Genomic DNA, 14,710 nt, shown 5'->3' on the forward strand with positions numbered 1-14,710 from the left:
GATTGATGTGGGTGGGTTGGTCCACTGTAGGAGGGCCAACCCTTGGGCAAATGGAGCTGGGTTCTATCAGAAAGCAGGATGATTAATCCATGAGTAGTAAGCAGAACCCGTCCATGGCCTCTACATCAGCTCTTGCACCCAGGTTCCTACTCTGCTTGACTATCCTGTCTTGACTTTCTTCGATGATGAACTGTGATATCGAAGTGAAACCCCATTAAACACTTTCCTCTCTAAAATGCATTTTTTTGTCATGGTAGCAATAGAAACCCTAACTAAGACAAGGTGATACCAGGAGTTTGATAGGACAGTCCTGACCATGCTGTTTGTTGGGAGATAAGAGTTGCTGTAGTGATTATGTCTCTTCACAGCAATAGAACATAAAGATAAAAGCTGGTACCAGGATCGTGGGGTATTACTGGCATAGACCTGACAGTGTTTTGGGAAAGATTGTGGTACATACTAGACCTTTAAGTAGAAAAGCCGGTGAGTGTTGAGAGCTCAGTGGGTTGCTCTGTAAGATAAGATTTAGAAACCCATATAGGCTTTTGCCATTCCTCACAGGTGCTTATAAGAACTGGATTATAAGACCCTCATCACATAATATATCACCTACACTGGCTGCATGGTGGAGAAAAACCAAGCTGGAACTGAACTAGAAGTTTCCTCTTTGCTGGCTACCTTTTACAGTACTGGTTAAGTGCTATCCAAATTGCTGGGTGAGAAAACATATTCATGGTCTCGCCTGCTTGTTAACTCTACAAACCATGAGGTGAGCCAACCAGGCAAGATGTGCTCACTAGTGAAATAATAGCATTGCTGCTATAAGGATAAATAATTTCTATCTAAGTAAATCTGATGTCCTCTCCACACAAGGGGATCTATGCCTGGTACTATAAAACCTATTAAAGACCCATAGGAAGTAACAGGCCCTAGAAGAGAATGGAATGCAGCCATTTAGCTAAGTTGGAACAATGTCCAAGCGCCATTTAAATATTTAGGTTTGTATGCAACCAAATACTCCTCTCAGCTTTAAGCAGAGAAGACTTTCCAGTGACTGAGAAGAAACAGAGATTCATGGATGTACAGGGTGCTAAGAATAAATGACAGAGGAGCACTGAGCTCTAAATACATGGACACCTCCCACTTCAAGGTTCAGGGGAAATGGAGACGATGGGGTAGAGACAAACACAGATGCAGGAGATGGGCGGAAAGGCTGTGATAAAGCCATTGCAATCACAAATTCTCAGCAAGAATAATGAGTGCATGAAATGGGATCATGAACAGTGCACCGGCGGAGGCTGGGGCCAGAGGGCTACTCTGCACTGCGTGATTATGTGCCATGGTCAGACTCGAGGAGCAGGGGAATCACAGCCTTCGGGTGTCTATACACTGGGAGCCTACCAGGCTCCAGCAGATAGTTCCAGGGCCCTCACAGATGGTCTGCTTGAATTAATAGGCCATAAAACAAAATCCAAAGTCATGGATCTGGGAGAGGGACTGGTAAAGAGAGAGTGGTTGACAGGGATGGGAGGGGAAGGAGGGCAGGCTGTGAGAATAATCAGAATGGATTCAACAAATCTATGAAACTGTCAAAGAAAATTAATAAAATGGGAAAACGTCTCTGGCATAAATATGCAGAGATTTGACTATAGTGGAGACCCAGGACATGGAGAGGACAGTGGGAAGGAACAGGAAGAACAGATTGTATGGAGTTCATGTAGTAGCCAGGATTATTCATTCCCAGACAATCACACTTTGTCCAAAAAGGCTTGTGTAAAAAACAGAAACTACATGTAAAAAAATGTGCTAAATGGTTCAGGAATTGTAACTCTTTACTGAATTTCATAAGATAGCACTACGCTATTGATGGAATACTTTATCTACTATGCTTATATACTTGATAAAGTACTGGAGACTACCAGTAAAATGTACATGTTGTAGTTTGTCAATGCACCATTGAAAAGAGATTCATCATTTAATTCACTTAAACTCTCTGTAGACACCAGGAAAGACCAAGGGAACACAGAGTCCAGCTACACAGTCAAATCCATCACACCCAGTCCACTCCAGGCAGGATCAAATGAGAAATTACAATGGAAAATTGGACTAGTAAAAGCTGGCAGGTTTAGAATTCATTTTCAAAATATTTATTTTTGTCTTTCAAATGATATAATCAAAATAGACCCTGCAACAAAGAAGCAGAAACACAACACCAGCACAATAATTATACTTTTTAAAAACAATCTTAGTTCTGTGCTTAAAGAAGGAAGATCTACTTGTGAACATTTCTTTATTAGATATATGGTTTGTATTTTTCTTTTGAGCATTAAAGCCAATGTTACAAACCTAACGAAGTGAGAATACAGTGCATCACTAAGCTTATACTCTGTTCAAAATAGAAAATTTTAAATAAAGTGTTTATTTGGCCTTACTTATTTTAGCCACAGATTTATTTCAGGGATGTTTATGTCTTTAGAAAAGAAAACAAGTTGGAGGCAAAAATATTAAAAAGTGAGGAAAAATATATTATTAGTTTGCTTGACTATATTGATTTGAACTCTAAACATTTTTGTAAAACAAGATATATATATTATCAACTGATTTGACTTCTGTTAGTCAAGGAAGCCATACAATTGCAAGCTTTCTATAATAGCCTAAATTTATAACAATTTCTGAAAGAAGAGTAGCAATAAAAATGTATCAGCAACCAAAGTTTTTTTCATTTATTATCCTCCCAAGAGAAATGTGTATAATGCAGAGTTTAATTTCAGCTACTAAAGAAGGTAGGTGGGGCCAAAGCCTTACTGCGGATTTGGATAACAGCTGACAGTGGAGCAGTACTGAGAACTATTAACAAACCATGGCCTACCAGTAACTCTACCAAAGATGCAGTGTTGTTTGCTTGAGAATTTAGTAACTTGCTATTCTGATTTCCAGATGGCTGTTAGAAACAAAATCATCATAACATTTTCATTCAATAGTAAAAATTTTGTGCAATCTCTATACACACTGTGCCTAGTGAAAGGTGGTTTGAGAAATATACCTTTTGGTAATTGAGTGCAATCAAAGACAAGTTTTTAAATCTTCACTGATACAACGAGAAAATAAAAGGAACCAGCACTTACTGTACATGTAGATAAAAACATCCATATAAAGAATACCATAAACAATTTAAGGAAATATTAAATTCCAAGAATAAGTTTGTTTTATTAGACCTACACATTTCTAAAATTTGATGTTGCTATTTACATATTAAAAATTATAAACTTTAAAAGAACAAAATTCTCCACCATTCCATCCTAAGTGGGAAGAGACAAGTGTAGATGAGCGAAGCAAACGTCAGTCTCTACAACTGTTTATGCAAGTCATTTTCAAACTTACAGTCTAAAGTAAGCCTAAGAAACGCATTGCTGCACCGACTGCAACAGACCTCTAAGCACTTGATTGTGATTTCCAGTACAATTACATAGTAGTAGTTAAAGAGCTGAGCAACCCAGTTTACAGTTTTGTTGACTAAAAGTAAACCCAAATAGTTTATATATAGAAGAAGCCTTGGGTAATTCTGTTTGTCACTGGGAGCTTTCTGAACTTTCGGCTGTCATCTTGGATCCCATTTTTCAAGGAATACAATCTATTGTTAAAAGATTTGTCATAACTTGTACTTCAGACTTTAGTGTTTCAGAAATATGTTTATATACCTCATTATGCAATTATAGCTAGCTACCTTAGGACAGACAAGGTAAATGTTAGCACTATACTGGAAATAGAACTGAAAATGTAGCAGTCCAGGAGTTCTTGTGGGGATGATGTCTCTGCAAAGCTGCTCAAAGCTTCAGAGTTTGAAGTTAAATTTTTGATGTTGTCACTCTCAATCTATTGAGTGGCTGACAGACAATCAAACCCGTCTGGCTGGCTGGCAGCTCATTTTGCTGGCAGGTGGCAAACAATTAGACACACCAATTTGTGCCTCCTGATGACATTAAAGCATGAAACTAAGTTGTATGCAGGGCCTAGTGATTTGTGTGAAAGCATTTCAAAAATAATACTCCTCGCCGTGGCAACTCATTTCAGACTGCCACCTCCCATTATGGCTTTGAGTAGTGAAGACGACAGACTTGAGTTACGCGTAGCGCAAGGCCGCTTCTGTTCAATCCGTCATCAGTGCCCCTGAGACCTCAATCCCCTCCTTTCATCAATATCACCTCATCATTTACATTTGCTAGGACTTGAGCTACTGCATATATTAACTACACCGAGACTCTTCCTCAAAAGAATAAAAACATGAAAAACATGCTTTGTGCTTTTCCATTGCGTTCTAACTAGTTAACAATCTAGAATAATGATTTCGCTCCTACTGCACTTTGCACAAATGCTACCAGAACACAGGAAAAGTCCTAGTGTTTCAAAATAACATTCTGAAAAGTATAAATGCCATGTAGCTAAGAATAGTGGTCATTAAGGTGACATTTGTAAGTTTTAATAAAAAAATCTGAATAAAAATCCATATCAACATAAAAATATTTTGCTTAATTATCCTGAAATCTCTTCTGCAAATCTCCATAATTACTTGAATTCATTCGTTTGTATTTTGACAAAAGTGTAAAGATATAATTTAAAATTAAACTAGACAACTTCAATTAGCTTATTAATTTGTGTTATTTTATATATAGACAGTAATAATCTTATGTGCACACAGAGAAAGGCATAGGTTGATACAAAGTCACAGGCATAAACACACTCATATCCTATAAACATAAATTGGACATGTGAAATAGAGATATAAGATGAAATCCAGAAGGAACAATCACCATTTGAATAAAAATGAGAAAACAGAATTAAAAACTATTTAATCAAGACTTCTCAGAACATAAAAGCATTTTCTACATTTCATAGTCTTATAATGAGCCTAATTTCTTCTTAGAAACTTTTAGTACTCATTTTATATGACTATTTGTGAAAGTTACATCACTTAACTATTCAGTAATACCTTAATAATACTTTTTCTTTGCCTATATATTAATCTTAATATTTTAGCTTAAGAACACTCATTCCTAAATTAAATCTTTATCACTAAAGTTGACAGTACTTGCTTATCAATAATATCTCTCACACACAAATTTTTGATATGAAGATATGTTTTTTGTTTTTTTTTTGTTTTTTTTTTGTTTTTTTGTTTTTTTTGGTTTTTGTTTTTTCCTCAGAGGTGAGGACTGAATCCAGGATCTTGCGCTTGCCAGGCAAGCGCTCTACCACTAAGCTAAATCCCCAGCCCCGAAGGTATGTTTTAAATATCAATAACAAGTAGTCCATATGTAAACCTATACCTTCTTAGGTTTACATATCAACATACAAACATAATTTAAACTATTTAGCAAAACCAATACTCGAGCAATCTTGTTGGTAATTAGTGAATGCCTGTAGTATTTTTCTGAGGCTACACTTGATTCAAATTGTAAGATATATTAAAATGCAATTAATTCTTTATATGTCTATCATTTTATTTTGATTCTTTCAGCTACTTTAATTGCATATAAAATGGATTAAAAAAGAAATCAGCTGCTTTCAATTTTTTGAATGATTTTACATATAAATATAGATACATTGGCCAGGTTCTAAGTTGAGTCAGAAATGACTTTCAGGAAAACTTATTTTCAAATATCTAAACCTTTTATACTGATGACAGAATTTCAATCTTTTTTTACAACCAAAAATACAAATCTTTTTTTTGTATTTTTCAATAAAGATCACTTTAGAATTAAAATTAATTGTGGCTACTTAAAGGAAGTGACTTAATGTTTAATAATTATTACAATATCTTATAATAGTATAATAGAATTTGAGGATCAGAATTCATTTTGAAGAGAGTTATCCTATCCATTTCATGTGGAGAAAAGTAAAGCAGAAGAGAAAAAGAGATTCTCCAGTGTGTGATCACTTTGCAGTGGTAGATTCTAATCTGATGCTCTATGATTCTAATCTGTGTCACTATGTCCAGTGTGATGTGCTACTTACCACATCATGCCTCATCCCAGACTTGATCCTGCAGATTAGTGCTTTGACACCTTGTAAGCATCAACATTCATAAATGCAGCGTTCTTGAGACCCTCCCTCCTACTGTCTTGTAAATTTACAGAGCTTACTATGCATATGACCCTGAGTATTAGAAGGTCAGTACATACCTGTCAAAGGAATGGAACTGCATAGGAAGAATAGCATGTGCTTCTCTCTTCAGTGCTGGGTCTGGGTATGGAATAGGCTCTGGACCACATTCAGCAATCTCAACCGGGGCAGCCACAAGACTCTTTAGTATCTCCTTGACATTAATGCCTTTGGTTTGACTAATGCTAGATATGGATGGTGCAGGTTTCAGCATTTCACTGGGATGTTCAGTTAAGCTTTCCTGTGATTTCTTTACTTCAGATGACAGAGTGGATAAAAGTTCACTCATTGCATCAGGACCTGCAGCAGTCTCTAGCTCTGCCCCATCCAGGATGCTAGCCACTTGCTCCTCTCCCATTCCGGAATCTGTGTGGGGAACTGAACTTTCTAGCTGAATATCTTCACCAGGGGTTGGTGTTTCCTTCTCCTTTATAGTGTCAGGAAATGTAGCGGGTGTTTCTGTAATGAAAGATATTGATCTGATTAAAAGGTTTTGTGTGCACGGAAGAAGCAAATGAAACTTGCATGGTTATAACTGAACATGTACAGCCCAACCATTTTGTTCAGGACACATCAACACAATCCCCTCTCTTTATAAAACGCTCTGAGGTTATCCTAAACCATGTCTTTAAGAACATAAAAGCAATCAACAACATCTCATCACCTTCACCACTGTCCATTTGCTGCTCTCAAGCAACACGCAAGAAAAAGAATCCTGTTCTTTCCTTAAAAATTATCATTGTACTTAAAAAAAAAACAAAGTAATTTTAAATACCTTTTTTGGTATTTTAATAAAGAAATTTCCAAAATACTTAAATTACCTCAAGACATATTTCTCAAATCACACATAAAATTGTGAATTTTTAAATGCAAAATTTGTAAAGTGTTTATTTCAAAAGGATATATTCCTTAAATATACCAGTGTGCCAAAAGAAATTAGCCTACCTTTACCTTTATTTTAAATTATTTTAGAAATTCTTGCTAATTTTTATGCATTAAATATTAATTTCCACTTGTAAGAGCTAAATGTTTATTTTTGCACAGGAACTGTGTATATGCTTCTAATCAAAATGGATGAAAAGAAAAATATCTTTAAATTGTCAAATCTGGTCCCGAACGATGATTCAATAAATAAAAGTGTTTGACAACAAGTCTGATAACCTAAATTTGATCCCCGGAACTCATATAATAGACAGAGATAAGCAACTCCTGGAAGCTGTCCTCTTACCTCTACACCTACAGTATGTCAAGTATGAGAGTGTACTACAGGTGCAGAAGCAGAAAACACACACACTCAGTGAGTGGGATATAAATAAATACTTTTAAAAGGTTCAATTCCAATTACACAAAAGTTAAAATAAAGTCTTCCTTAGAATATGTTATCAAATTCTAAACAGTATTGGAAAATGTACTTGATCTTAGTTACACACACACACACATACACACACACAGCAGACACATAACAGTCTTTAGTCTTTTTTGTTGTTGTTGTTTTGTTTTGTTTTTTGGTACTCCTGGCTGTCCTGGAACTCACTCTGTAGATCAGGCTAACCTTGAATGCAGAAATCCACCTGCTCTGCCTCCTAGGTGCTGCAATTAAATATGTGTACCACCACATCCTGGCATAACTTACAATCATTTTGAAGATGAAAAATAAGGTGTTATGAGGATATACATGATTATTTACAGTATAGGTAGGTATTATTGTTTGTTTATGTATTTTAAAAGGTTATGTTGGTAAGAAATTAAACAGAGAACTACAACCCAGATATGAGCACCCAGCTTAGGACACCTCCCATGAGACCAGCAAACAAACACAGAGCGATGCTTCTTCAACTGTAGCGAGCTTTTCCACACATGAAGGTGAACAGTCATGCAAAGGTTTGTAGTGACAGGCTCAGCTCTTGGGTATGTGGTTAAATAGTTGCTAATCTTGTGAATGCAGAAGAGCACTAAGGCACAAACGTGATTTTATTAACTATTCCACATTAATTTCAGAGTCATTTTGCCATACTTCAAGAGGCTAAGAAACTATTATCCTCTTTTATTTTGATTTGACTTATACTGAAGGCTATGTTCTAAATCAGAAAAACTTAACATTTTTTATTAATTTAACATTTAAATAGACTCTCTCTATATAGATATAATGTAATGTTACAATATAGTCATTATATTTATTAAGTAGGTTTAGTTTTGCCTATTTATTTGCTAAGTTTTAAAGAATTAAAAATTATTAATCTGAAAATTAGGGAAAGAATATTCATTCAAACACAAAAGAAGCAAAATAAAATATACTCATATTATTCAAAGATTAAAAATTAAAAGAATTGTATTAGTGTTGAGAATGCAATCTCAACAGTATCAGGAGAAACACCAGGGAAAACCATAGCTAAACCTTTAACAAAAATAAAACCCTGTAAGAAAAAGACTAAAATTAAAAATTGTAGCATTAGAAATAAGGAAGATATAAATCAAGATATTTTTGGAATATAGATTATAAGAAGAATAAAGCATGATAATAAACCTCTGATAAAACCCTGAGAATAGGACTATGGTTCAGAAGATACAATTTTATTTTTGATCATTTGAGTCTACAGAATTTCTGAATACTTATGTCTAGAAACCATGAAAAAAGCCATAGATTCTGGTAATATCCACACCATCTTGATAGTAGATTTTGGAAGCGGATATGTAACTTAGGGATATAGAGTTAGGAGAGAAGGTGGCTGAAGCCATTCAACTGCAGCAAAATACCAAGAGAGCACTGAAAATCAGTTATGTCATTTCCATACAAAGAACAGACATTAAAAGTGAATGAAGGAACTTCCAAAACCAACCACAACAACACTACAATGCCAGGGAAAGTTACTTACATGGCCAATTTTACCTCACAGTTTAACCATCAAAAAATTATTAAAAATTAAGAGAGTATACTCTGGTTTTTGGCCTGAATTTACAGACTTACAGATGTGGTTCAGAGTTTTGGCCTTACACTAGTATTATAGTCAACCATATTATGGTATGTTTTGCATTAAAAACTACATATAAATTTTAAACTAATAATTTATCTCAGACCAACAGATAAATATTTCTCCAGTAAAATTACCCACAAAACCACATCTTCACTTTGTGGTTCCTAAATTACCACCCGCAAGATTTATTTATTTACTAATTAATTTACTCATGTTTGTGGTGCATATAAAATTTTGATTTAGACCTATGAGAAAAGGGATATTATGTTTTAATCAAGTTTAACATTACTGTGGTCAAACAATTCAGCCAAAAGCAACTTAGAGGGAAAAGGTTTATTTGGCCGCTAAGGTGGCCAGAGAGGAAGTCAGATTCCTCATAGCTGGGGTTACAGACCTTTCTGGATGGTCTTGCTTGTGGGTGCTGGAGTTTGAAATCTGTTCCTCACAGACTGCAGAAAGTACTTCCTGAGCTGCCCACCACTCTGGTTCCACAGCTACATGTTGTTTACATCAACTGTTTCTCTCTCATCTGCTCTGCTAGCTGACATTCAATAAGCATTATAAGATACTTAGAACTCAATATAAGTGATGAGTTCCAAGTTAAGGTGAAATTTTATGAATTTTCGATTAAAACCCCATCAACCGTCAATACTAAAATATTTTTAAAAGCTCATAAAATGTTTACATATCAATAAAAAGTTATAGCTTTATTTACAAATCTGAATGATTTTTAAAAGTGTAGTGACTTTTAAATTTTAATAGAAATTCTACACAAGTATTTTAAAGCATACTTGACCATGTTACATAGAAGGAAAACAAATGCTTTATAGAAACACTGTAAGAGTAATGATTAATGGAGAACAAGATTACCACACAAATTAATCTCTCATTGTATCTTAAAACCCCTTAAATAACAGGTTTTCAGTTGGCACCATAGTGCAGCTTCCAGTTTTTTATACACTCTAAGGATTTAATACAATGACTTTAATAGAAAGTTAGGGGCATATGCGAGTTTTCAATAGCTCTCATTAGATTTTATAGTCAATAGGGCAACCAACACACAAAGCAGAAATGTTACTAGACTGAGTGAGCTTGTCTGAAACAGACAGTTGGATGCCAGATGCCTCTTAATTATTTTTCATTGAATGAAATGAATTCACCTAAAGTATCCTGAATATATATATATATATTTTCATCAAATGACATGTGATTTACAAGCTTACGTTATTCATTACAGCCTTCGCTCAAAATTACCATTTCAAAATGGTTGCAATATGTGTGGCATTAAAGAACTGAACTTGCTATTTTCCAAACTCCCTACATGAGGAGAATTTCCAAACTCTCTACTTTCAGTCTCAATACAGTGCGGCTGTAAAATAAATACCCACAATTGTTTCCTATAGTAAAGACATCAAAAGAATACAGCTATGGGAATCCAAATTATTAATGAGCAATAGAGCCATAAGAGACAAACTGAGATGATGCAATCACAAATTAAGAAACCTGTCAGTGCTGTGGCCACACTGCCCCGCCTAGGTATGTGTTATAATAATTTTATTCTATTTAGAGTGCACTGAAGATTTTATGCAGGTCATTATTTCTTCCAAACTCCTTTTCCCAGTTTGTTAACTGTCCCTTTCTTTCCCAATCCTCCCTTGCAAGACTTATCACCTGCTCGTTGGTTCCCTTCATAATATTTGAAGTCCCTGAGACGTCCCTTGATCTGGACAGTCACCAGTGGCCTAACATCAAATATGCTAATTCTTCCTGTTCTGAGCTCAAACCTTCTGAATTTCTCTACTGAGCATCTCATTCTAGTTACTATAATTTCAACTTATAGTTTTATTTGTGATACTCTCAACCCCATAACACACTATTGAGACATTATCATCATACTTTCAAATTTTTCACAAGATATTCCATGTAATTGTTTTCACATACCCATAACTGCCTATTTAAAACATGTGTGAAATATCCAGGCTTGATTAGTAGAATTTTCTGTACTACTTTCTGTACTGTCTATAATGATATGTTTCTGTTCTTTATCTCAGAGTTTTTAATTTAAGAGATTTTAAACAGCATGGAGAGCTGGAAAAACAAACCCATTCAACATAGTCTGTTGTGACTCTATTGGCTTTTGGAATTAATATTATAAAATGTATTTGTCATCAACAGTCAAAAAAGTTTCTGCTCAACTATGCTTGTAGTAATCTACATGGTGCAGACATGGTCTTAGAAGTCTTGAAAACCTTTATCACCTACTATTCTCTATAGCCTCTGGCTGTCTGTGTGGGCAGTCTGCCTGCACTCCTAAGTGTGCAATGCCATTAAGGTCAGTGGAGAAGAGACTAGGTCCTGCTGAGCCACTTATATGGACCTCATTCCTAGACATTCTTTTTAAAAGGTTAAAGAGGTAATTTTGTTGTTGGGGGTAATGGTAATGTTGTTGTGCTTGCTACTGCTGTGACAAACTGTAGCTGATAGTAGTAACAATGCAAAGGAATTACTAATGATGCTTCCAACAGATGTAGTAACAGAGCTTTTACCTCTACCCAGCCTTTGAAGCAGGTCAATCATGAGTGGAGAAATTCAGATTCTTCTCACCATCCCAGAATCCTCAGTGCTCTAAGAACTACAAACCTTACCCTTCTGCAGTGGCTACTCAAGCCTGCTTCTCAGAACCTCAACTGAACACAAGGGCTGCCTGGCCTCTGCTTTCCAAGTCTACTTCACAACTGGGGAAAGCAGATGGCAGAAGTGAAAAGTAAATCATTCTTCAGTCTGCTTTCTTGTAAGAACTCCCGAAATTTTCTCTTTGGGTCTTTTTCCATCTATTATTAGTTTGTAAGACACTTGGGAGTTTATTTTAGTCATTTCTGCCAGTGCTCAGACACTTCTGGAAAGTCAGTGTATTGCAAAGTCAAGGTTCACCTCCAAGTTACATTTAAAAATTAACATTTAATGTAGTTGCAATTTCTACTTCTTCAATCAATTATCTAAATAGTACTTATTACAAATTCCCTTTCCCTTTTTCTTTTGTCTTGCCTTGTATCTTGTACTTTAAATATTTTTTAATGTTTAGGAAGCAACCATTAAAATTAATAATAAAGTACTGTAAAAACTGGTGAAAAGTCAGGCATATTTTAATGCATTTGATTTCAATAACATGAAGAATGCAGCCTTGGAAATTAGGACAGTCTTGTACTTTCATCCAGGACTTATTTACTTTTGTTTCCTGACTTAATAATTACCCTGATAATAATTGGTGTTTTGTTCAGGAAATTTTCTCCAGTGCCCATGTGTTCGAGATGCTTCCCCACTTTTTCTTCTATTAGTTTGAGTGTATCTGGTTTGATGTGGAGGTCCTTGATCCACTTGGACTTAAGCTTTGTACAGGGTGATAAGCATGGATCGATCTGCATTCTTCTACATGTTGACCTCCAGTTGAACCAGCACCATTTGCTGAAAATGCTATCTTTTTTCCAATGGATGGTTTTGGCTCATTTGTCAAAAATCAAGTGACCATAGGTGTGTGGGTTCATTTCTGGGTCTTCAATTCTGTTCCGTTGGTCTATCTGTCTGTCTCTGTACCAATACCATGCAGTTTTTATCACTATTGCTCTGTAATACTGCTTGAGTTCAGGGATTGTGATTCCCCCTGAAGTCCTTTTATTGTTGAGGATAGTTTTAGCTATCCTGGGTTTTTTGTTATTCCAGATGAATTTGCAAATTGTTCTGTCTAACTCTTTGAAGAATTGGATTGGTATTTTGATGGGGATTGCATTGAATCTGTAGATCGCTTTTGGTAAAATGGCCATTTTACTACATTAATCCTGCCAATCCATGAGCATGGGAGATCTTTCCATCTTCTGAGGTCTTCTTCAATTTCTTTCTTCAGAGACTTGAAGTTCTTATTGTACAGATCTTTTACTTGCTTGGTTAAGTCACACTGAGGTATTTTATATTATTTGGGACTATTATGAAGGGTGCTGTTTCCCTAATTTCTTTCTCGGCTTGTTTCTCTTTTGTGCAGAGGAAGGCTACTGATTTATTTGAGTTAATTTTATACCCAGCCACTTTGCTGAAGTTGTTTACCAGGTTTAGTAGTTCTCTGCTGGAACTTTAGGGATCACTTAAATATACTATCATGTCATCTGCAAATAGTGATATTTTGACTTCTTCTTTTCCAATTTGTATCCCTTTGATCTCCTTTTGTTGTCTGATTGCTCTGGCTAGAACTTCAAGAACTATATTGAATAAGTAGGGAGAGAGTGGACAGCCTTGTCTAGTACCTAATTTTAGTGAAATTGCTTCAAGTTTTTCTCCATTTAGTTTAATGTTAGCAACTGGTTCGCTGTATATGGCTTTTACTATGTTTAGGTATGGGCCTTGAATTCCTATTCTTTCCTGGACTTTTATCATGAAGGGGTGTTGAATTTTGTCAAATGCTTTCTCAGCATCTAATGAAGTGATCATGTGGCTTTTATCTTTCAGTTTGTTTATATAATGGATTACGTTGATGGTTTTCCGTATATTAAACCATCCCTGCATGCCTGGGATGAAGCCTACTTGATCATGGTGGATGATTGTTTTGATGTGCACTTGGATTCACTTTGCCAGAAAATATTGACTATTTTTGCGTCGATATTCATAAGGGAAATTGGTCTGAAGTTCTCTTTCTTTGTTGGGTCTTTGTGTGGTTTAGGTATAAGAGTAATTGTGGCTTTGTAGAAGGTATTCGGTAGTGATCCATCTGTTTCAATTTTGTGGAATAGCTTGGATAGTATTGGTATGAGGTCTTCTATGAAGGTCTGATAGAATTCTGCACTGAACCCATCTGGACCTGGGCTCTTTTTGGTTGGGATACTTTTAATGTCTTCTAATTCTTTAGGAGTTATGGGGTTGTTTAAATGGTTTATCTGTTCCTGATTTAACTTTGGTACCTGGTATCTGTCTAGGATACTGTCCATTTCCTCCAGATTTTCAAGTTTTGATGAATATAGGACTTTGTAGTAGGATCTCATGATTTTTTGAATTTCCTCTGATTCTGTAGCTATATCTCCCTTTTCATTTCTGATTTTTTTTTTAATTTGGACACACACTCTGTGTCCTCTGGTTATTCTGGCTAAGGGTTAATCTATCTTGTTGATTTTCTCAAAGAACCAACTTTTGGTTCTATTGATTCTTTCTATGGTCCTTTTTGTTTCTACTTGGTTGATTTCAGCTCTGAGTTTGATTATTTCCTACCTTCTACTCCTCCTGTGTGTATTTGCTTCTTTTTATTCTAGAGCTTTTAGGTGTGCTATCAAGCTGATATATGCTCCCTCCTGTTTCTTTCTGCAGGCACTCAGAGCTCTGAGTTTTCCTCTTAGCAGAGCTTTCATTGTGTCCCATAAGTTTGGGTATGTTGTACCTTTATTTTCATTAAATTCTAAGAAGTCTTTAATTTCTTTCTTTCATCCTTGACCAGGTTATCATTGAATAGAGCACTGTTCAACTTCCATGTATATGTGAGCACTCTTTCCTTATTGTTATAGAAGACCAGCCTTGTTCATAATGGTAACATATAGCTTTATTAC

At 35.5% G+C, this 14,710-nt stretch overlaps 1 protein-coding gene across 11 annotated transcripts in view; it reads right to left on the minus strand.

Annotated features, from left to right (window-relative positions):
* Positions 1-14,710, minus strand: part of Nbea (neurobeachin) — a 576,469-nt gene that overhangs the window by 344,231 nt on the left and 217,528 nt on the right. For all 11 annotated transcript variants that reach the window (XR_015665447.1, NM_001427608.1, XM_087626792.1 and 8 more), the window contains 1 exon segment: positions 6,180-6,618. Coding sequence is in view for 10 of the 11 variants with exons in the window: in NM_001427608.1 (NP_001414537.1) it covers positions 6,180-6,618 (439 nt within the window). In the remaining variant the exon portion in view is untranslated.

This window comes from Rattus norvegicus, chromosome 2 (assembly GCF_021556685.1).
Source record: "Rattus norvegicus strain SHRSP/BbbUtx chromosome 2, alternate assembly SHRSP_T2T, whole genome shotgun sequence".
In the NCBI taxonomy this organism is placed as follows: Eukaryota; Metazoa; Chordata; class Mammalia; order Rodentia; family Muridae; genus Rattus; species Rattus norvegicus.